Source organism: Stegodyphus dumicola, chromosome 7 (assembly GCF_044657685.1).
Source record: "Stegodyphus dumicola isolate Sdum_Otavi_A_Nest chromosome 7, ASM4465768v1".
Lineage (NCBI taxonomy): Eukaryota > Metazoa > Arthropoda > Arachnida > Araneae > Eresidae > Stegodyphus > Stegodyphus dumicola.
The window spans coordinates 101,530,703-101,553,441 of record NC_140774.1 but is presented as its reverse complement, the minus strand read 5'-3'; the positions used below and the strand labels follow the sequence as shown (position 1 = coordinate 101,553,441).

The 22,739-nt window shown below is 31.1% G+C and overlaps 1 protein-coding gene across 1 annotated transcript in view; it reads right to left on the bottom strand.

Moving 5' to 3' along the window:
• Window positions 1-22,048, bottom strand: part of LOC118199967 (coiled-coil domain-containing protein 6-like) — a 31,903-nt gene extending 9,855 nt beyond the window's left edge. Inside the window, exons 1-5 of the mRNA XM_035371873.2 lie at window positions 21,621-22,048; window positions 19,585-19,734; window positions 14,685-14,917; window positions 12,577-12,734; window positions 142-298 (exon numbers count right to left, since the gene is read on the bottom strand). Coding sequence (XP_035227764.1) covers window positions 142-298; window positions 12,577-12,734; window positions 14,685-14,917; window positions 19,585-19,734; window positions 21,621-21,830 — 908 coding nt within the window. The 5' untranslated portion in view covers window positions 21,831-22,048. The remainder of the gene's footprint in view (window positions 1-141; window positions 299-12,576; window positions 12,735-14,684; window positions 14,918-19,584; window positions 19,735-21,620) is intronic.
• Window positions 22,049-22,739: the final 691 nt, after the last annotated feature.

Sequence of the window (22,739 nt, the reverse complement as noted above, 5' to 3'; positions counted from 1 at the left end):
AAGCCATGTCAACATTTTAAAATTACTGATCTATTTGCTTTTAATTACAACCTTTCTTCATCCATTTCTAGACTAGATTCAATGTTTAACAAAGCCATGTCAATATTTTAAAATTATGATCTATTTGCTTTTAATTACAACCTTTCTTCATCCATTTCTAGACTAGATTCACTCTCAGAAAGATGACGGCATAAGGCTTCTCTTCTTTCAACTTCCATCTGTAGTCGTCTCTGGAGGCGAATATTTTCATCTCGGACATTTTTTTCTTCTAAAGCAAACTGTGCCATTTTCTCAGAATCTATAGAATTAAAATGCATTTACTGAGCAGTGAAAAGTAAGTGAAAAATAAATCATAATTTCCACTTTGAACATTTCAGTATTAATACAAATAGACCAAAGCATTTCTATAACATAATGTAGTAATTATTAATTAAGTAATTATTAGCCGATGGTTCTCAACCTTTTTTGTAACATGCGTTCCTTTCACCATTGCTAGATGATTATTCCCTTCCCCTTCTTTTGCATAAATTAAAAAAATGCATATACATTTATTTACATTTAAAATATTTTTAATGCATTTTATGAATTAAACAAGAAAGTATAGAAAATATTGCTAAATACCAAAACTTCAACAAAAATGTTTATAATGTATATATCAAAAACTAAAACTATTCTTAACAAGTAAATAAAAGGCTGGCCACATTCTTCCTAGAAACTGTGAAATTCCCTCGTGGTTAAGAGCCCTGTATTAGCCTGATACTTCCATGCTTTTGGGTCCCCAAGATCAGCAATAACAGATTGACTGAAGATTAAGTGTTCATGAAGTGGTGGAGTTGATTAGCTTGAAGCTGTTCAACACATTTTAACTAAGGAATAACATATAAGGAAGATTTGTGTGATGATTCTTCCAAAAGTTCTGTTCAATGACCAAAAGCAGTTCCATAAAGACTTGTGTGTGGACATGTTAGAATGCATTAGAAATGATCCAAACTTTTTGGAATCTGTTGTAACTTGTGATGAAAAATGGATTTTTACCTTGGATCCTGGAAGTACGCAAAAATCGATGCAGTGGAGTATTTAGAATCCTCAACACACACAAAAGTGTGCATGTTAAAATCAAAATTCAAGGCAATGTTGATTGTCTTCTTCTACATTAAGAGAATTCTAATGACAGAGTCGGTTCCTAGTGGTCAGACTGTTACTCAGCCCTACTACATTGAAGTACTAGACTTCACGGAAAAATTAGGAGAAGTAGGCCAGAGTTGTGGAGTGATGGATGGTTATTGCACCACCACAATACACCAGCTCAGAAGGCCCTTTCTTTCAAACTGTTTGTGATTAGCAAAAACATAATCTGATGGAACATCCACCCTATTCACCTGAATTGACTCTGTGCAACTTTTTTTTTTTTTTTTTTAATCTCACCTCATACTTCTTCCCTACACAAACACTTTTCTCTTTGTGAATCATGCCATATGCAAATACTTAAGTTTTAATATTTTAACAATTTTAGCTCTTTTTAACAGACACATGATTATTTTAATGTACATAAATGATAAAACATATCAGTATCTACATATATTTTATGTTTTATCTTAAGATTTCTTTAATTTGTATGTCACATTGCTTATTTGCTAATTTTTTCCAATTACAGTAATTTTCCAATATATTTATTCAAACAAATCTACATTTTAAAACAAACTGTGCAACACATACTCCTATGGTGCACAATATAGATAATGACTGCAACTTGACAACAATTTGTTATTTTTTTTAAAAGTGGAAACAAAATTCTTCCTTTATTTTCATTGTATTGGAGTGTACGCTGAAATTTCAACTGTTCTTGAGCAACTGTTATCATGGCCCATGTGCAGTGCTGAGGTTATGCAACTCTCTGGTGTTCTTTTAGCAAAAGGCCCATTTTCAAATTTTGCTTACATATGCTGTCCCAGAAGAAAGAAAATTCAAGATAAATTAATATTTGAATTAATATTTTAATTAAGTTGAATTTGAGCAATGCATTGCATAAAATGACTATAAATATATTTCTACAATTTAAAATATAAAAAAATCAATTGAAAATTTTTAGATAAAAATTTAGCAAATCAATAAAAATAATTTATCTTCCACTTCATGCAAAGTCCGTTACCTTGAGATTATTTTACCCCCAATTAGTTTGTAAATCTACCTAAAGGGGGTAGTACATATTCAAAGCAAACTTAGCATGATTCGTTTATCTATGGGCAAAATAATCTCAAGGTAACGGACTTGACATGAAGTGGAAGACAAATTATTTTTCTATTGATTTATTAAAGAAAAAAGCATCTGTAATTAAGTTTTATCATGAATATAACACACTAATAGTTCATTTTTTAAATAATTATGTTAAAAATCTTATTACAAAACAAATCAGGTTATAAAACAAAGAGGTAGAATAACATGAAACTTGATAGGGACAGACATTTTTGCCTATGATCACACATTTTAAGATTTATATCTAAAAATTTCAATTGATTGTTTTATATTTTGAATTGTAGAAATATATTTATAGTCATCTTTATGCAATGCCTTGCTCAAATTAAACTTTTAATTTATCTTGAATTTTCTTTCTTTTTTTCTGGGACAGCATATGAAAGCAAAATTTGAAAATGGGCCAAAAACACATTGCTGTATTCATGGGAAGAGCAACAGCACACAAAAATTATGGAAAGATATCTCGAAAAAGATAAGTGCATAATGCCAAGGTTGTGAAATTCTTTCTTTTTTGGGGAGAGGAGAAGGGTTTTCATTATTTTGTTTTTAAGCAAGAGCAGACTGCTGTGAGCGTGACAGAAACACCACAAAAATTTATAGCAGAATTTAGAATTTTTCGAAAACGGTAAGGGTTCTATTTTTTTATGTTATAAGGTATTTCTCCTGCCTTCATGGTGTACTGGTCTGCACGCTCAGAGCGTTTGAGAAGTCAGCGGTTCGATTCCCGGCGAAGGCGTTGCATATTTTTCATCTTGCCTGCTTCCAAAAAAATACCTTTTTACAGTGGCACCTGAACTAAAAACGTGTTGGATGATGATTCTTCTCACCTAGGATTTGGCGATTGGGTCCCCTAAAAACCCCAGTCACCCTTTAAAAGGGAAGAGTATGTAAGGTATATCTCCTGCCTTCTCGGCAAACCTTCGTGGTGTAGTGGTCTGCACGCTCAATGCATTTGAGAGGTGCACAGTTCGATTCCCGGCGAAGGCGTTTGCTATTTTTCATCTTGCCTGCTTTCAAAAATACCTAATCTATAATGTATCAAAGTGCAGCTGTTCAAGTTCTATAATTGCTGTGTCGAGAATACCGACTAATTTGTCAATCGAAATTCTTTCGTTTTCAATAACCTCTGTGTCACTTTCTTCACTATTGGAAGCAAATTATAATGACGAGGAATTTGATTTAAATCATATCAAAGACGGAGTACATCGAGATGAAATACTACATTTAGTGAGGAATAATACCTGAATAAAATAAAAACATCTGCTCTGAAGATAAGGATAATGCTGACAGATCAACTTCCAATTCATTGCGCGCCGCGGCGTCCCCCCCCCTCGCCGCAGAGCAGCGTGAAATTGATAAACAGATTTCAGAATGGTTAGAGAAACAAAGGATATGCCTTTATCCATTTTTTGCAGCAATTCCACTTTTTGTTTAATGGACTTCGAAACATACTCTCGCTTTGTAGATCCTTTACATATTAGTAAATATATATCGGAAATTCTATTAGGCATAATCGAAAGTTCAAGCTTACTTTTATAAAATTGCTCTAACAGTCTGCAAAAAATAATAAGCCGGATCCAATTTGAAGATAAAGGAACAACGCAATCTACAACATTAAACTGAATTAGATAATTTTAGCTTAGCTTAGACCGTCTGTTATACATTAAACGTGCATGCGTAAACGTGTTATGCACATGCCTAAACGCGTATGCGCACAAAGCATGCACAGAAAGTTTGTCGCTTTGAGGTCCGAATTATAGATCATTCCGGATTATGAATGTCTGAATTAACGACTTTTGACTGTATTTTAAATGAATAAAATATATTACCGTTTGATATACTGATAGAGTTTGCTAGTAATATTACAATAAATATTAATAGTTTGGAGAAGTCTTTAAAAAAGTCACCGAAATTGCCAACTTGCACCCAGTAAGTAACTTTTATGAGCATTTTCTTGCAAATTAGACACCTAGAATTCAGGGATTGCATTTAACTTGTGAGGATAAATCAACAGTTTTTAAATCCTGCACTTTAAATACTAGGCCAAAAAATAAAGAGAAGTAAAAACAAATAAGTATATATAGTAACTGCATTAAAATAAATAAATAAAGGGAGCACAGAAATATGAAAAACAAATTACTATTAAACAAAAATAAAATTACAAAGAAACAAAGTCTGATAAACAGAAACAAGAAAGTCTGATAAAATAACTTGATTGTTTTCCTTTTCTGCTTCACGACAACAGAAATTTTTTAAACAAGTCATCAGAATGCAAACATCCCCCCCCCCATGTGCTGAATGAAACAAAAAAAAAAAAAAAAAAAAAAAAAAAAAAAAAAAAGCAAGAAATTTTAATGTCATAATCGTTAAATTTAGTTATTCATTCTGAAAACTATTCACACATGACATGAGAACAACCATGTTAGAGAAAAACTAACACGTGTTGCAAATGGTTTAAAAAAATTCTTGTTTCAATCATACATTTACTTTTATCTAGTCTATTTTTTCATCTCTTTATATGAATCACGACACTTCTTAATTTCTTTCTTTGGCATGATAATTTTCAAAATCTTTCAATGCATAGAACTGTTTTAAATAAAGATGTGTAAATTTTGGTTTAAAAAAAAAAAAATTAGTGGGGAAATTTACACTATATACCATTTATAATTTGCCTTAAAGGAAGAAAATGGTAGAAGATTAAATGCATACTAATATTACACTATTCTATGTTTTAAAGAAGTCAGGTACAGTTTATTATTTTTCACTTATGCATCGTAGTGCCTGGTCCTCCGAAACTGTAACCCTGAAAACAAGTAGCGCCCTCTAGGCGGAAAAAAACGGTAAGTTGGAGACTGGCTTTCAGTGGGAGAGGCCGAATGCTCAGTGTGGTAATTTTGGAAATTTAACAATTCTGTTATTTTATATATTTCTATTTGTACAAAGTGTATATAGTTTACGTTGATGGTATGAATAAATTAAAAGATAAATCTGAGTCTATTAATTACGGCACCGGACACGGCTGCATCTTACACTGTCGCAGTACGACACGATTAGAATCGAAACTAATGCTTCAACGGAGAAAAGGTAAGTGATTTATGCTTACTTAAAAGTGACTCTAACTTTAAATTTTAGTTACGTAAACTGTATAATGAGAAAAATTTTAAGTTACTATAATAGTTTGAACTAATTAGCGCTGTATTACGAAGTTATAAGAAAGTTGCAAAATGTTTTCGGTTAAAGGTCTCAAGAAACAAGATTTATTTTTATTGGCAAAAGAACTAGGTCAGGATGCTGATGAAAGTCTTAAACTCACAGAACTGAAAGATAAAATTACTAACAGTAATGATTACAAAACAGATCCTGAATTTGTTAAATCTATGCTAATATCCATAATTGATGATAGGAAATCAGCTGAAGAATTAGAAAAGTTTAAATTAGAAAAAGAACACGAATTGGAAATCGCAAAACTTAGAGCTTCATCTAATTTTAATCTTTTGGATAACACATCATTAGAAAATTTAATCAAAAGCATAAAAACTTTAACGATATCCGTTCCGACTCATCTGGAATCATGGACACTTTATTTCTTTTTGCTAGAAAGTGCATTTAAGATTAAAAATGTACAAGAAGAATACAAAGCCGAAATTTTGATAAATCTTTTAGGTGAAAATGCAACAAACGCTTTGATTTATGTTAGTGAAGATGATGTCAAAAACTATGAAGCTGTCAAGGCTAAAATCTTAAAAGAATATCAGCCAACTGCTCAAGCATGTTTGGATATGTTTCGAAAGGCTAAACGTCAGTCAGGGGAAACACATGAACAATTTGCAGCCCGGTTAATGACACAGTGGAAATACTATTGCACTTTAAGGAATGCGAATGATTTAAATACAATCCATGAATTAATTGTAGCCAATAAATTAATGCAAACTCTTGATCACGAGATAGCCATGCATATAAACATAAAACAAGGCGATACTTGGTTAAAACCCACGGAAATCGGAAAGGAATGTGACACGTTCTTCGCTTGTAAAAGAAAATCTTTAAATGATATCGGTAGTTATTCTCAGAAAACACCGAATATTGAAACCAAAAGTACCCGCTATGTAACCCCTCCTATGTGAAGAAAGAATGGTTTGCCCAAAATTACTAAATTTAAAAGGGATTGTTATGTTTGTAGGTCTTTCCAACATATAGCTAAAGACTGTCAGAAGAAATTTAAACGCGAAAATCAAAATAAAACTACTTCCGAAAGTAATAAATCACAGAAAAGTGATGCGGTTGTGGCGCAGATTAATACAGAATACCTCGAGAAGAAACAAGTCGAAGTTCAGCCTTTGCAATATGTGAAAATATTAGTTGAAAATAAAGAAATTGATGCTATTATCGATTCAGATACACAAATTCCGGTATTAAACAGTAATATTGTACCATCAACCAAACAAGATAATGGAAAAATTAAGTTAATATCTGCATTTGGCGAAGAAATAGAAGCGAAATTAATAAAATTATTTATATCACTGAAAGATGAGGATTCTGATTTATTAAGCTACCCGGTAGACATTTTGGAGGCGGTAACAGATTGCTTGAACATAGATTGTTAATTACCCATACAGACCTTTGAACTCTTGTGCAATGGATGCGGTTTGAAAGGGGAAACAAATTTAATGGGGGGAAATGAATTTGGAAAGCGAAACAAATAAATGTTTAGACTACGCGGAGTCAAATACGCCTGAAATAAACATTCCTCAGCCATATGAAGAAACTAAAATAAAAAATAGGGCTAATTCATATGCCAACACGCATTCAGTAACGACTCCAATACAGATATTATAAAATAATCAACTTAATGATGCATTAAAATTTCGAGAGGAGCAGATGTCTTGCCCGACTTTAGAAGAAGTTAGAATTAATTTAAAACAGGGGAAAGGAAATTTTATGGAACTTGATAATATAATTTTTCATAAGGATAAAGTAATGGGAGATTCGGTTCAGCAGTTAGTTCTTCCAAAGAGTCGAAGAAAAGATGTTTAAAAATTAGCACATGAATCTGTTTTCGGGGCTCACATGGGAAGGAATAAAGAAAACAAAAGAGAGAATCAGATATAATTTCTACTGGCTCAATATGACTAATGATATTACTGAATATTGCCTATCTTGTGAACCATGTCAGTTAAGTACCGAAAAAATAACTGATAGAATTCCTATTACCCCAGTTCTAAGACTTTATTTACCATTCGAAGTTGTTAATATCGATATTATAGGCCCTATAGATTCTCCTTCAGCTAGAAAACATAAATATGTTTTATGTTTAATGGATCAACATTCACTTTGGCCAGAAGCCATTCCATTACGTCTTTAACGGCAAAAGCTACTTGTGATGCTCTGTTGGAAATATTTACGAGAACTGGTATTCTGAAAATTATAGCAAGTGACCAAGGAACTAACTTTATTTCTCAACTGACACAAGAATTTATGAAGCGTCTTGGATGTCATCCTAGATTTTCAGTTCCAGGATATCCAGCTAGTAATGGACTTGTCGAGAGGTACAACCGAGCTTTGAAAAACGCTCTACATCACATCATCCGTATGGATCCATCTAATTGGGATAAGTATCTACCATATTTGCTGTTTGCTTATCGCGAGGTTCCCAATTCTACTACAGGGGTTTCTCCGTTAAAGTTAATGTATGGTCGAGAGATACGTGGTCCACTGAGTGTTTTGAAATCTAGTTTTAGTGGTGAAATACCGATACCCTTAAATATGAAGCAATCAGTTGTTGATTATTTACAAGAAATGAAAATAAACTTAGAACGAGCAGCTGATCAAGCATCCTTGATAGCATCTGAGAAACAGGCAGCTTATTCGAATTACTTTAATCATCGAGCTATACCTAAAGAATTCAAATAGGGAGACAAAGTTTATTTGCTTATTCCCGATTCGTCCAATAAAATTTATGCAAGATGGACTGGTCCAGGGAAGATTATAAAATACTGTCCACCTCATTCATATAAAGTCAAACTTTCACATGGGAAAGTAAAACATGTTCACGTGAGTAAAATTAGAAAGTATATCGCTAGAGTAAATGCTGTGGGAGTTATTTTCGAAAATGAAGAAGAATTTGGAGAGATTCATCCAACTCTGCAAGCTTCTTCTCAAGATATGGAAGTTGTTCTCCAAAAATTGCAACTTGAACATTTAACGGGTGACCAACAGCAGAAAATTAAGCAACTCATAAGAAAGCACGAATCGTTATTTACAGGGAAAGAGAAAACTGCAAAGGTGGGTTTTCACAAAATAAAATTAAAATCCAATCAAGAAAGGAAAAAGCCACATATCTACCGTATTCCTGAAACTTTAAAATCCAAAGTTGATGAACAAATTGAAGAGCTGTTAGAACTTGATTTAATAGAAGAAAGCAGTGCAGAAATTGCATATCCTATAGTTTGTGTGAACAAGAAAGACGGAGGAATTCGACTGTGTGTTGATTATCGTGCATTGAATTCTGTGACAATTACTGATGATTTTCCTATGCAAAATGCTTCAGAACTTATACATTCAATAAGACAAGCTAATATAATATCAACACTGGATTTACTAAGAGGTTATTGGGCTATTCCTATGGATCCTGAAAGTCGTGATTACACTTCGTTTAAAACCCATCGACAACAGTACAGATTTAAAGTTATGAGTTTTGGTCTGAAAAACGCTGCAGCAACCTTTCAAAGGGAAATCAATAAAGCACTCCATGAATACAAAGACTTTGCCAGAGCATATATTGATGACATCGCAATATTTTCATCTGGAAAAAGGACTGGAAATCTCATATGGTTCATTTGGATATGATACTCACTAAGTTGGAAGAACTTCGCTTTACAGTCAATAACAGCAAATGTGATTTTGCCAAACAGCAAATCAAATATTTGGGTCATGTAATCGGATCTGGAAAACATCAAGCCGATCCTGAGAAGATAGAAGCAATTTCCAGATTATCAAAACCGAAGACCAAGAAGCAACTCAGAAGTTTATTAGGTCTATGTAACTATTATAGGGACTATATTCCAAAATATTCTGAATTAGTATATCCACTTACTGAACTTACAAAGAAGACACCTGAGGAAATACCATGGAAAGAAGAGCATGGCATTGCTTTCGAGGAACTCAAGAATGCTCTGATTAAAGCTCCATCGTTGTATACACCAGTTTTGAGACAACCATTCATTATACATTGTGATGCATCACAAAGAGTTGCAGCATGTTTGTCACAAAATTTCAATGAACGCAATTATCCCATAGCCTATGCAAGTCAGAAGTTAACTCGAGCTTAGCAATCGTGGTCTACTATAGAAAGAGAAGCATATGCTATTGTGTGGAGTTTGGAAAAATTTGAAACCTGGATTTTTGGATCCAAAGTTGAACTTTACATCGACCATAATCCTTTACCTTACCTGACAAAATGTGCACTGCAATCATCTAGATTGAGCAAAACCCCAACTACATTGTTTGGCTTTTGCTTTACAAAAATACGAAATAGACATGAAGTATCTACCAGGAGTCAAAATGGGTAACACAGATGCTTTATCCTGACTGATAGAAGGATGAATTTCCTTTTTTTTTATTTTTTATTTTCTTTTCTTTTATTTTATTTTTATTTATGTCTTTTCATAGACCAAAAACATTTATGGACAATAAATAAAGACTTTAATTTTGGTGGTTAGATTAATTGTTAATTTTCTTATTTTCTTTAAAGTTTATTGCAAGATATATCTAAGTAATATGTGTAAAGTTATTGAAATTAGTTACTTACAGCAATTAGATGATTTAAGTGTAGCATTCTTAACCATTTAGAAGTTTTTCTTTAAATTGCATACTTGTAAGAGTTAACTCTTTTGTTATGCAAATGTTGTAATATTTTATATTTTCTTTTAGTTAATTAGTAGTTATATAATGTTGAATTGTGAGCACCAGGCTTTGTTATCAGAATGTGTTTGGTCATCCTGCCCAACCACAATCTTAGGGGGAAGGTGTAGTGCCTGGTCCTCCGAAACTGTAACCCTGAAAATAAGTAGCGCCCTCTAGGGGAAAAAAAAACAGTAAGTTGGAGACTGGCTTTCGGTGGGAGAGGCCGAATGCTCAGTATGCTCAGTGTGGTAATTTTGGAAATTTAACAATTCTATTATTTTATATATTTCTATTTGTACAAAGTGTATATAGTTTACGTTGATGGTGTGAATAAATTAAAAGATAAATCTGAGTCTATTAATTTTGGCACCGGACACGGCTGCATCTTACATGCATTGTATTTTATTATCTGTTTATATCTTGGATGCCGTTACTATAAATAAAAAATTTTTAAAACATATGCTGAAAAAATAAAGGGATAATAAGAAAGAGAAAATGCAGTAAAGAAGATCATAAATAATATCAATCTTATTAAAGTTTCAGGCATTTTTGTTAAATTATATAACATAAATACAATTTGTTTAGGCAGATTTCCCTTGACTTTTTTTTATATCTAATAATCTGAAAAATCAAAGACAAACCAGCTGACTTCCCTTTAACCCCTTAACTGCCGCGGGCGTATATATACGCCTTGCTCAGCCGATGCGTTAACTGCCCCAGGCGTATATATACGTCCTTCCAAACTGCTATCATTTGCTTTGCGCTGCTACACCTAAAATTATTCGCAAAGTTAACGCATCGGCTGCGCATCTGGGGCAGTTAACGCATCGGCTGAGCAAGGCGTATATATACGCCCACGGCAGTTAAGGGGTTAACATAATGGAAAATGTAATGGATTTTTCTCCTCAGAATTTTGATCTCCTAGATTTATTTGATGTAATTACTACATTTTAATACATCTTTTTCACATTAAACTTTTTGCCCTAGCTTTTGTTGCCATTTAGCATATGCGATTCCTGAAAGGAATGTTAAAAATTAACTATTCTAATTACTCGGTTTTATTCTCAAGTCTCTGAAAGCAATAGCCTTTATTGCATTTCTTAAAAAGTTTATTATCAAGATAATTCTTTCATACAACTACATAATTGTACTATATAAGATTTTCAGGTACATTTTGATCATTACTTACAAGAAAAAAGGGGGGAAATGTTTTGGTTTGGCATGTTTTATGACAAAGTGTGCAAAGGCTATCTGCCTAAGATAGCCTTAAGATAGCCTTTGCAGCAAGATAGATAGCCTTTGTGGATGATTTTCTAAGGGTAAGTGGCTTGTGTCTACATTACACATGGGAAAAACCACAATAATGCCCATGCAGCCAACCTGTTTGCCTGGAAACAACTTAGGTAGAACTACCAGTGTTCAGTGATTTTACTGCTTTGCTAATGGGTTCTGCAAACCAGTAATGAAAGCTTTTGATAGACTGAGCATACTGCTTTGCCTCATGAATACTTTCTCACAACTTTTCGGTAATACAGATAGTGCTACTCTTCAGAATAGATAAGCACTAATTTTTAGTATTTATATGCTTTATATAATTAAAGAAATCAAAATTTCCATAAAAAGAGGAATTTAACTACTGATATGATATGGTAACTACTGATTTTTCATTATACATACACTATGCATAATGAAAGAAATCAAAACCTCCATAAAACAACTCAAGGAATTAGCATTATATTTAAATACTTGTCTTGAATGACAATTATTAAGCGCTGTCATAAAAGCATGACCTGTTCTCCATTTTAGTTCTTAAACTTGTCTTCCAGGTGACTTCAAAATTTAAAAAAATAAATAAATATAATAACTTCCAAAGCTATAAACATGAATTTGATGACAACTATATGAAGCTTAAAATATGTGAAATAGCTCCATGAAAAACTTTTAATAACTGTAATGGTAATGTTTAATGGGCAGAATGCCAAAGCTGCACACATTGCCGAATTTCTGCAATTCTCCGACTTTTTAAAGTAAAAGCAGATCAATGTGTAGAGTTAATTCATGACAATACAAAAAGAGGCTATTGTGCTTTGATGCACATTTTGATGACTGGCAGCCCATTAACAGAAAAGTACCATGAAAAAAATTACTTCAAAAATTAGGAAATCATTTTAAAGAGAAAAATCTTTCCTCTGAAAAATAAATATTTTCTGGATTTTTTTTAACTTAAAATGTTGTACAAACTGTAGATTTAATAATTTTTTATCTATTTACAACTTTTCTCTATGAATTAAAAAATTTAAATACAATAAAATTAATTTTTAAAACCCTAATTCTTAAATATATGAAACAAAATGAACAAACAAAACATTTATATCAATAAAATAATTTCAGTTTAGAAAAATAAAATGTAAATTAACATACGCTCTTGCTGTGCATTCAGAAGCTGCATTTTTAACTTTGCTACTTCATTTCGGAGGTGTTGCACATGTAGAGTTAAATTAGCAGCAGTATCACCTTTATTGATATCTCTTGGAGAAGGAGGTGCAGACACAGGTTGCTCTAATTTTTCTTGTAAAAGCCTGTAAGAAATGAAATTTTTAAAAACTAATAAAAAAACAGTCTAATAAGTTAAAAATCTTAAATAAAGCATCCCACAAAAACTTTACACTTAAAATACAAAATTTTAATTTGTTCTTTCAACACTGGTCATTCTTTCTGTGATATAACTCTTACTGTAGAAATTTTAGAGCTTCTATAAGAAAATTTCTTCAACATATTTAAAGCTTTTATTATCAAATGCACTATGATGTTTTATTTTATAATGTAACTATATAACCTGACATAATCATGCCGTAGAAGTACACAGGAGAGTATTCCTTGAAATACCTTAATTGCTAAAGGGTATATTCATTTACATTCATAAGGGATGCCCTTTTTTTCTACAAGTTCATAACTTACATCAAATCTTTTATTATACGATCAAAGCATATAGCATGACTTTTCTGAACACTATACAGTCAAAAGTCGTTAATCCAGACTCGTTGGGACTTCGGCGATTCCGGATTATAGATCATCAGTTTAAATCTGGTAAGATGGCATGCAGAAATTTAAAATAAAAAATATAAAACCGTAATTTATGAAATAAAGAACAATTATGATTCTAAAGGGTATCAAAATTTAAAAAAAAAAAAAAAAAAAAAAAAAAAAAAAAAAAAAAAAAAAAGCTTAATATTTATTTGTTTATTTTATTAAACATTTCTTTCAATGTAAGTTATTTAAGTTGCTTTGTTTTATGTGATAATACTTTCTCTTTAATTCTATAAACAGACATAATTTCTTCTTCAGTTACAAAGTGCTGCTGTTCAAGTCCTATAATTGCTGTGTCGAGAATACCGACTAATTTGTCAATCGAAATTTTTTCGTTTTCAATAACCTCTGTGTCACTTTCTTCACTATCAGAAGCAAATTATAATGACGAGGAATTTGATTTAAATCATATCAAAGACGGAGTACATCGAGATGAAATACTACATTTAGTAAGGAATTATACGCCGAATAAAATAAAAACATTTGCTCTGAAGATAAAGATAGTGCTGACAGATCAACTTCCAATTCATTATGCGCCACGGCGCCCCCCCCCTCGCCGCAGAGCAGCGTGAAATTGATAAACAGATTTCAGAATGGTTAGAGAAACAAAGGATCCAATTTTTTGCAGCAATTCCACTTTTTGTTTGATGGACATCGAAACATACTTTCGCTTTGTAGATCCTTTGGGAGCTCCAGCATCGGAAATTCTATTTGACATAATTGAAAGTTCAAGCTTACTTTTATAAAACTGCTCTAACAGACTGCAAAAAATAATAAGCCGGATCCAATTCGAAGATTAAGGAACAACACAATCTGCAACATTAACTGAAATCGATAATTAGATAATTTTAGCTTATACCGTCCATTATACATTAAACGCGCATGCGCATACGCATACTTGCAGCCGTAAAGGTCTTGAAAGTTTGTAGCTTTGAGGTCCGAATTAACGACTTTTGACTGTACAACTAAAAAAAAAAGGTTTACAAAACCCTGATCTGTTAGCTATTATAAAAGAAACTAATCAAAAAAAAAAAAAAAAAGTATCTCAAAGACATGTATGCTATGAAATGAATACTGATTTTAAAATCATTTGATCAAAAGATAAGTTTCCCTAGCAATTTAAGAAATAAAGAACTCTATACAGAATAAATGTTATTACAAAATGTATATATTAACAAATGTTTATTATATATATATATATATATATGTATGTATTAAACAAGGTATATTAATATTAATCAACATTAATAAGCTATATGGTAATTTATTATTGCTTATAAATCTGCATTAAAATTATTCCAGTACCTTTATAAAAAATGTACTACCAATATTTTATATTCATAAGTTATTAAATTTTAATCCTAAATATTTTTTTAATAAATCAAGGCAAAAACTTTTAAAACTTATAAGCATAAAAATTTAATAAAATATTTCATCCCTACCTTTTCTCAGCTTCCAATTTATCCATGCGCTTCCATAACTTATTCACAAGAGCTTCTTGTTCTTGTTCTAATGTATTCTCCAATTCTACTTTTTCTCTCCGCAACTGCTCTAAATTATGCTGCTTGGCTTGAGTCTGAGCTTCCAACTTTTCTATTTTTCTCATAAGCTTATTAACTAAGGCTTCTTGTTCATGTTCAAGAGTTTGCTCCAAATGCACTTTTTCTTGACGAAGCTGAAAATTTTTAAATATTAGCTCCATGACTTTAGGGAAAAATTTATGTTATTAATTAACATCCTGCCACTCCTATACTGAAAGAATAATTTGTAAAAGCTGAATCTCATTTCTCTATGCTTCTACATGTACCTTAAAATATCATTAAATTATAAATAACTAATAAAAAATAAAATGAAAACAATGGTTAAATGGTACTAACATATACATGCTGATCTTTGGAATATGGTAACTGGTAGTTTGGCGACATTTTGGAGGTGATAAAGGTTACTACCTAGGACTTTCGTAATAATGTGAGAAGTACTCAGTTCCGATTATGCATTATTTTGTGAGGGAAATGAGAGATCATGAGATATGTCATGTGACATTAATGGAAAAATTACAGTTCTTTAATCGGAAAAGGGGGGGAATTTGGAAAACTGTAGTACTACATTATTTTGTATTAAGCTTCATTGCATGTTGTGTGAAATAGTGGAAGTGTGCGTGCCACGTAATGAAGATTCTGAAGATTAGGCAAGTTAGTATTTTTAATCACTTCAGGATATTATTTTTATGCATTGTTCTAACTGTAAGGAGTAAATAAATTAATATGATATTATTGGAAAATTGTTATTAGCAATGATTTAGTTTAAAGTAATTAGGATAAGCTAATTTTTATTAATTTAATGTATGTGCTTATTTATATTTTAAGAAGTGTTTTTGAATTTAATTATATTTTAATTTAATGATCGTGATTTTGCGAGTTATATGTTTGTAGTATTTTGGAATACGTTGAGTACTTTTATGCCTTTTCGTGAAATTTTTCTAATTTATGAGAAAAAAGCAGTGTACATGGATATAGTGAAGAGTGTGCGCAATGCCATTTTTGTGCAATTCTGGGATGTTTTTTTAAGTAAAAATAAGTCGACGTGTACATGGTTTAGTGATATTTTAATTAAATGATAGTTATTTTGTGAATTTTATGTTTGTAGGAATTTGGTACACGTTTAAGTTGAAGTAAACGTGCATGGAAATAATTTAAATATTTCATACTAAGTATTTGTAATGCTTGCGGTATGAATTCGTTGGCGACGTTTATAATATAATAGATAATTTAAAGGTAAAAGTTTTTGGATATTTTATTTATTTTATATGTGGAAATGTTTATATTTAGAAAGGGTAAATACTTTTTCGCGATCAGGTAATTTCATATATGTTCTTTTTACCGGGTTTAAAGATTGAGAAAATTGTCATGTATTTTCTAATTTATGAGAAAAAAGCAGTGTACATGGATATAATGAAGAGTGTGCGCAATGCCATTTTTGTGCAATTCTGGGATGTTTTTTTAAGTAAAAATAAGTCTGCGTGTACATGGTTTATGTGTATGTGTTATTTTGAAAAACGCGTAAGGAGTATGGTATTGTGCACTTTTTCCCAATTTTGCAGTGAATATTTGTCATGAAAACAATGGTTAAATGGTATTAACATATACAGGCTGATCTTTGGAATATGGTAACTGGTAGTTTGGCGACATTTTGGAGGCGATAAAGGTTACTACCTAGGACTTTCGTAATAATGTGAGCAGTACTCAGTTCTGATTACGCATTATTTTGTGTGAGGGAAATGAGAGATCATGGGATATGTCATGTGATATTAATGGACGAATTACGGTTCTTTAATCGGAAAAGGAGGGAAATCGGGAAAAAATCTGGAAATTTTGTATTTGGCTTTATTCTGTGTTATGTGAAACAGTGTTCGTGAATTTTTTGATCCCATGGCCGTAACTAAAGTGAATTCGAAATGGGTTTTTATGTATGTATTAATTTAATGTATGTGCTCATTTATATTTTAAGTAGTGTTTTTGAATTTAATTATATTTTAATTAAATGATAGTTATTTTGTGAATTTTATGTTTGTAGGAATTTGGAATACGTTTTAGTTGAAGTAAACGTGCATGGAAATAATTTAAATATCTGACACTAAGTATTTGTAATGGTTGCGGTATGAATTCGTTGGTGACGTGTATAATGTAATAGATGATTTAGAGGTAAAAGTTTTTGGATATTTTATTTATTTTACATGTGGAAATGTTCATTACTTTTTCGTGATCAGGTAATTTCATATATGTTCTTTTTACCGGGTTTAAAGATTGAGAAAATTGTCATGTATTTTCGTGAAATTTTTCTAATTTATGAGAAAAAAGCAGTGTACATGGACATAGTGAAGAGTGTGCGCAATGCCATTTTTGTGCAATTCTGGGATGTTTTTTTAAGTAAAAATAAGTCGACGTGTACATGGTTTAGTGATATTTTAATTAAATGATAGTTATTTTGTGAATTTTATGTTTGTAGGAATTTGGTACACGTTTAAGTTGAAGTAAACGTGCATGGAAATAATTTAAATATTTCATACTAAGTATTTGTAATGCTTGCGGTATGAATTCGTTGGTGACGTGTATAATGTAATAGATGATTTAGAGGTAAAAGTTTTTGGATATTTTATTTATTTTATATGTGGAAATGTTCATATTTGTAAAGGGTAAATACTTTTTCGCGATCAGGTAATTTAATATATGTTCTTTTTACCGGGTTTAAAGATTGAGAAAACTGTCATGTATTTTCGTGAAATTTTTGTAATTTATGAGAAAAAAGCAGTGTACATGGATATAGTGAAGAGTGTGCGCAATGCCATTTTTGTGCAATTCTGGGATTTTTTTTAAGTAAAAATAAGTCGGCGTGTACATGGTTTATGTGTATGTGTTATTTTGAAAAACTCGTAAGGAGTATGGTATTGTGCACTTTTTCCCAATTTTGCAGTGAATATTTATCATGATTAAGCAGTTATGTTAGATAAAATTTCTAGCATAAGTGTAATTCGACTAGTAGATTGTTGGAAGAAGTGTTCAGTAGATAAAAAGAAAAGAAACATGTCTTTACTTCGTGAAGACAAAATGGCGGCGGGGGAAAATAATAGAGGTTTGCTGTAGGAGAGTTGGTCGCCAAATTTTAGCCAAAAAAACGCCAAGTTACCATAATGTAAAGATCAAACCAATATCCTTATCTTAAGGGCAGATGTTTTTATTTTATTTGGCTTATAATTGCTTACTCAATGTAGTATTTCATCTCAATGTACTCCGTCTTTGTTATGATTTAAATCAAATGCCTCGTCATTATAATTCGCTTCCGATAGCGAAGAAAGTGACAGAGGTTATTGAAAACGAAAAAATTTCGATTGACAAATTAGTCGGCATTCTCGACACTGCAATTATAGGACTTGAACAGCGGAACTTTGTAACTGAACAAGAAATTATGTCTGTTTATAGAATTAAAGAGAATGTACTATCACATAAAAAACGAAGCAACTTAAACAACTTACATTAGAAGAAATGTTTAATAAAGTAAACAAATAAATATTAAACTTTTTTTTTTTGTAAATTTTGATAGCCTTTAGATCATAATTGTTCTTTATTTCGTAAATTACGGTTTCATATTTTTAATTTTATAATTTCTGCATGCCATTTTACCAGATTTAAACTGATGATCTATAATCCGGAAAAATCGATAATCCGGAATCGCCGAAGTCCCGACGAGTCCGGATTAACGACTTTTGACTGTATTTAAATTATTTCCATGCACGTTTACTTCCACTCTAACGTATACCAAATTCTACAAACATATATAATTCACAAAATAACTATCATTTAATTAAAATATAATTAAATTCAAAAACACTACTTAAAATATAAATAAGCACATACATTAAATTAATAAAAATTAGCTTACAATCCTAATTACTTTAAACTAAATCATTGCTAATAACAATTTTCCAATAATACCAAATTACTTTATTTCCACCTTACATTTAGAACAATGCATAAAAATAATATCCTCAAATAATTAAAAATACTAACTTACCTAATCTTCTTCAGAATCTTGCTTACATGGTGGATACACTTTTATTATTAATTCAATAAAATTATTGAACGATTTTTTTCTGCGAATTTTTCCTACACACTTCCTCCGCTAAATAAAAAGTAAAATTCTCTTAATCACAATGCCTCGGAATGGTGCTTTTTATAGCACTCCACGTTCCCTCTATTGTATTGGTATGTGCACCTGTTTCCGGATCTTTAAAATAATATTAGACAGCGCCATACAATCCGAAAATTATTCAACACTACTTCACACAACACACAATGAAGCTTAATACAAAATAATATACTGCCACAGATATTTTTCCAAATTTCCCCCGTTTTCCGATTTAAGAACTGCAATTCGTCCATTAATATCACATGACATATTTCATGATCTCTCATTTCCCTCACACAAAATAATGCGTAATCGGAACTGAGTACTGCTCACATTATTACTTAGGTAGTAACCTTTATCGCCTCCAAAATGTCGCCAAACTACCAGTTACCATATTCCAAAGATCAGCCAAATAAGCATTTCTGATTGCTTCATAATTACATAGTTTTTCATGAGTATATTGCTATAGGAAATCAGCCCAAGCAATTTGCTCATTTATAGAAGTTATTAAATGTGTGGCAATATATATAAATTAAAAAGTTTATTACATTTATCCTTCCTTGTAACAGTCACAATTACATTACTTCTATGCTAGGCATAACACAATTCAGTTACATAAATAAAAGCAATACAGAATGAATTGGTAATAATTCAACTCACTTGAGAAAGCTTTCGAAATAAATCATTAGTGAGACATTCTTCTTCTTGCTCATAATTGATAGCTAAGGCCTCTTGTTCTTTTTTCAAAGCTTGAATTTTCTTTAAAAGAGTATTGCTAATATATTCTTCTTCCTGTTCAGCTTTTGCTTGCTGCAATGAATAAAATCATATTTCATTCCATTATATACATGTGATATTGTAAAAATTATCAATTGACCAAGCACTTGTCCTTAATAAACAGCAACTTAGCAGCCAAGGCAGATTAAGTATTCATTTTTTATTTCAATTGACATTTGCGGCCACAATTCACTTGGCACTCTAAATCATGCATATTTCAGGAACATTTAAAATTTTTATAGCTTTATGGTAAAAAGAGAAGCAGCTATCTTTGCTCAGAAGCAGAAGTGCATTGTTAACCAATATGGAAGCTTAAGAGAAAGGTTTCCTGTCGAATTAGCTACATCATCATCATTATATATAGATATATAAGATGTGGATTAATCTAAAAATGATGCAGTCCAGAAAAGTTTGGAATTACTCAAATTAAAATGAATTAAGAGGCTATTGCTAATTAAAGTTACAAGTTTTTTTAATCTTACATACACACAAAAGTTTACAAATTTCAAAATTGAGCGATTATTACAGTCCTGTAGTAATAGATGAAATTAATAAAATAATCAAATCAAAAGTAGGTAGGCAACAATCTGCAGGAAGAACACAAATCAAAACTGAAAAAGAAACAAAAAACTTAATAATATAACAAATAACAGAAAAATTGTTGGCTTTACCTTGAAAATAAACAAAACATTTTCACCTGCTTGTTATACTATATTGGTCATTGAGTTGTTTTGTTTTTGTTTCAATTTTGATTTGTGTTCTGTTAGAATGTGTATGCAGCACTAATATTTTGATTTAAAAGTTTTATTCTTCATACAGCAATTATTTATAAAAGTTAAATTTCTGTCATGAAAATATAATAGTGAGTAGATTGCTACTACTATTAATGTGAGTGATAAATATTACAGAATTTAACTGAAAGTTTAGTTGCTAGCTTATTTTAAAATCTGAACTTTTGATTGCACTTTCAAAAGAAAAATATATGACCCACACTTTTGCTTGTTTTCCCAATGTGAATAATTTGCAGAAATTATCCCAATGTGAATAATTTTTGCAATCACAGAATCATTTAATTGCTAACAAAAGTTTCAATTTAGCATACAATGGTTGATATCATTATACAAGATACAGAAGTGATGAAATTTTTGCTCACATTATTACTATAAATGGAATTCCACTTCCTTTTTAGTAAGACTAATAAAGTAATAAAGCGGATTACTTTTTCAGATAAAACATATTTTTCGTACTCAGAATTATTTTTTAATTTACTACAGTTATAAACTTTCATATTATTCAAAAGACTTCATATATCTACCAATGTTTAGTTTTGACATTAATAAGAATGATGTACCTTTTAAGGCCACTAATTAAATGAATTGTTTAATATATTAAAGTAATGCCAATATTAGGTTGAAATCTGCTACTAATTAAAGTTGGAATGCATTTAATAACACAGCTGCTATATGTAACAGCTAATTTAACATCTTTTAAGACAATCTAACAGCCTCATTTCCAACTTGCTCAGAATTACAGATAGACAGACTTCAAGTACAACAACGTCCGATTGTTTATTAACATTCGGTTAGGAATTTTCTTCCCTGCAGCAGTATTTTTATCACTTTTCCTAAAAGCATAATATTACAAATTTATTTTGGAGAAAGTGGAGATCATATGCATAAACGCATAGACTAGTTAAATGTAATAAAAGAAACTTAAAACCTTTTATACTAAATTTGATAAATTACAAAATAATTATTGTGCATAATAAAATGTTAGTATGAGTTTTTAAGTTCATTAGGATTTACTGAATAGTTTTATGTAAACACATCATGACAAGCGGCATTTAATTAACTAATCTCTTCAAACTTATGACAAAACTTTCGATTTAAAAATAAGAATTTATCACGAAAGCGGCTTACTATATTAACGCTAACTTGTCTCAAATATTTATTTTCTTCTTGCAAACTTTTGATTCTAAATTTATAAGTTTCAACTTCAAGTTTCAAGACTTTATTTTCTTGCTGTAAAGAGTCTATTCGTTTTTGGAACTGTTCTCTAGTTAAAGACAGAGGAATAGTACACAATCCATCAACCGAACCGCTGTCGCTTTCACTAGCACTATCCGCCATGTCAAAAACACAAACCAGATTTTACAACATGAAAATAGTAATCACTTAGAAAAATAACTTGTTGTAATGTTTGGGTACATTTCTGTGGCAAAGAACGTTAATAATAATATATAAAGATATCCCAGTCTCCGGTAGACAACACTATCTACCCATAGAAAATAACCGCTACAAACACCCGCACAACCACTATACTAAGCACAACACATCAATTTCATTAACCGTCGGTATCGGTAAATTTCAGGTACGAATGCCTAATGTAGAGGACAAAGTAGAATTATTTTATGTTTTCTAATTATATTTTGCTTTATTTTTGATTATAGCTAATATAATTAATAAATAAATTATAATGCATCAGAATAACTATAAAACATTTTTCAGATTCCCTATCAGACTGTATGAAAAATGTAAAATAACTAAATATTACGTTCTCACTGAAATTATATGAATTGTTTACGAATAAAATGACCAATTCCATGAAATTTCAATTTTTTTCCTTAGTGGAGGTATGTTAGTCAAAATAATTTGCATCTGTATTTATTAATACTTCAAATAACCTTCGAACGGTATTAAAGCCCAAACTATTAAACTCTATACTTCTGCTGAAAGCTGATACGTCCAATGAATTCACCCTTCCATGAGTTTTCTCCCAGAAGAACAATTCGGTTTTCGCAATCATCATAGCACTTGCCACCAACTTCTTACAGTTATCAACATTATCATTGAAAGCTACAACTGCAAGCTTCCGACCGGTGCCATATTCCTCGATATCGCGAAAGCATTTGATAGAGTATTACATCGCTGCCTCATTTACAAATTAATCACACTCAATTTTCCAGATCATTTTATTCGCTTAATAGCCTCTTTTCTCAGCAACAGAACAATCAGAATCATAATTGGTACTGCTTACTC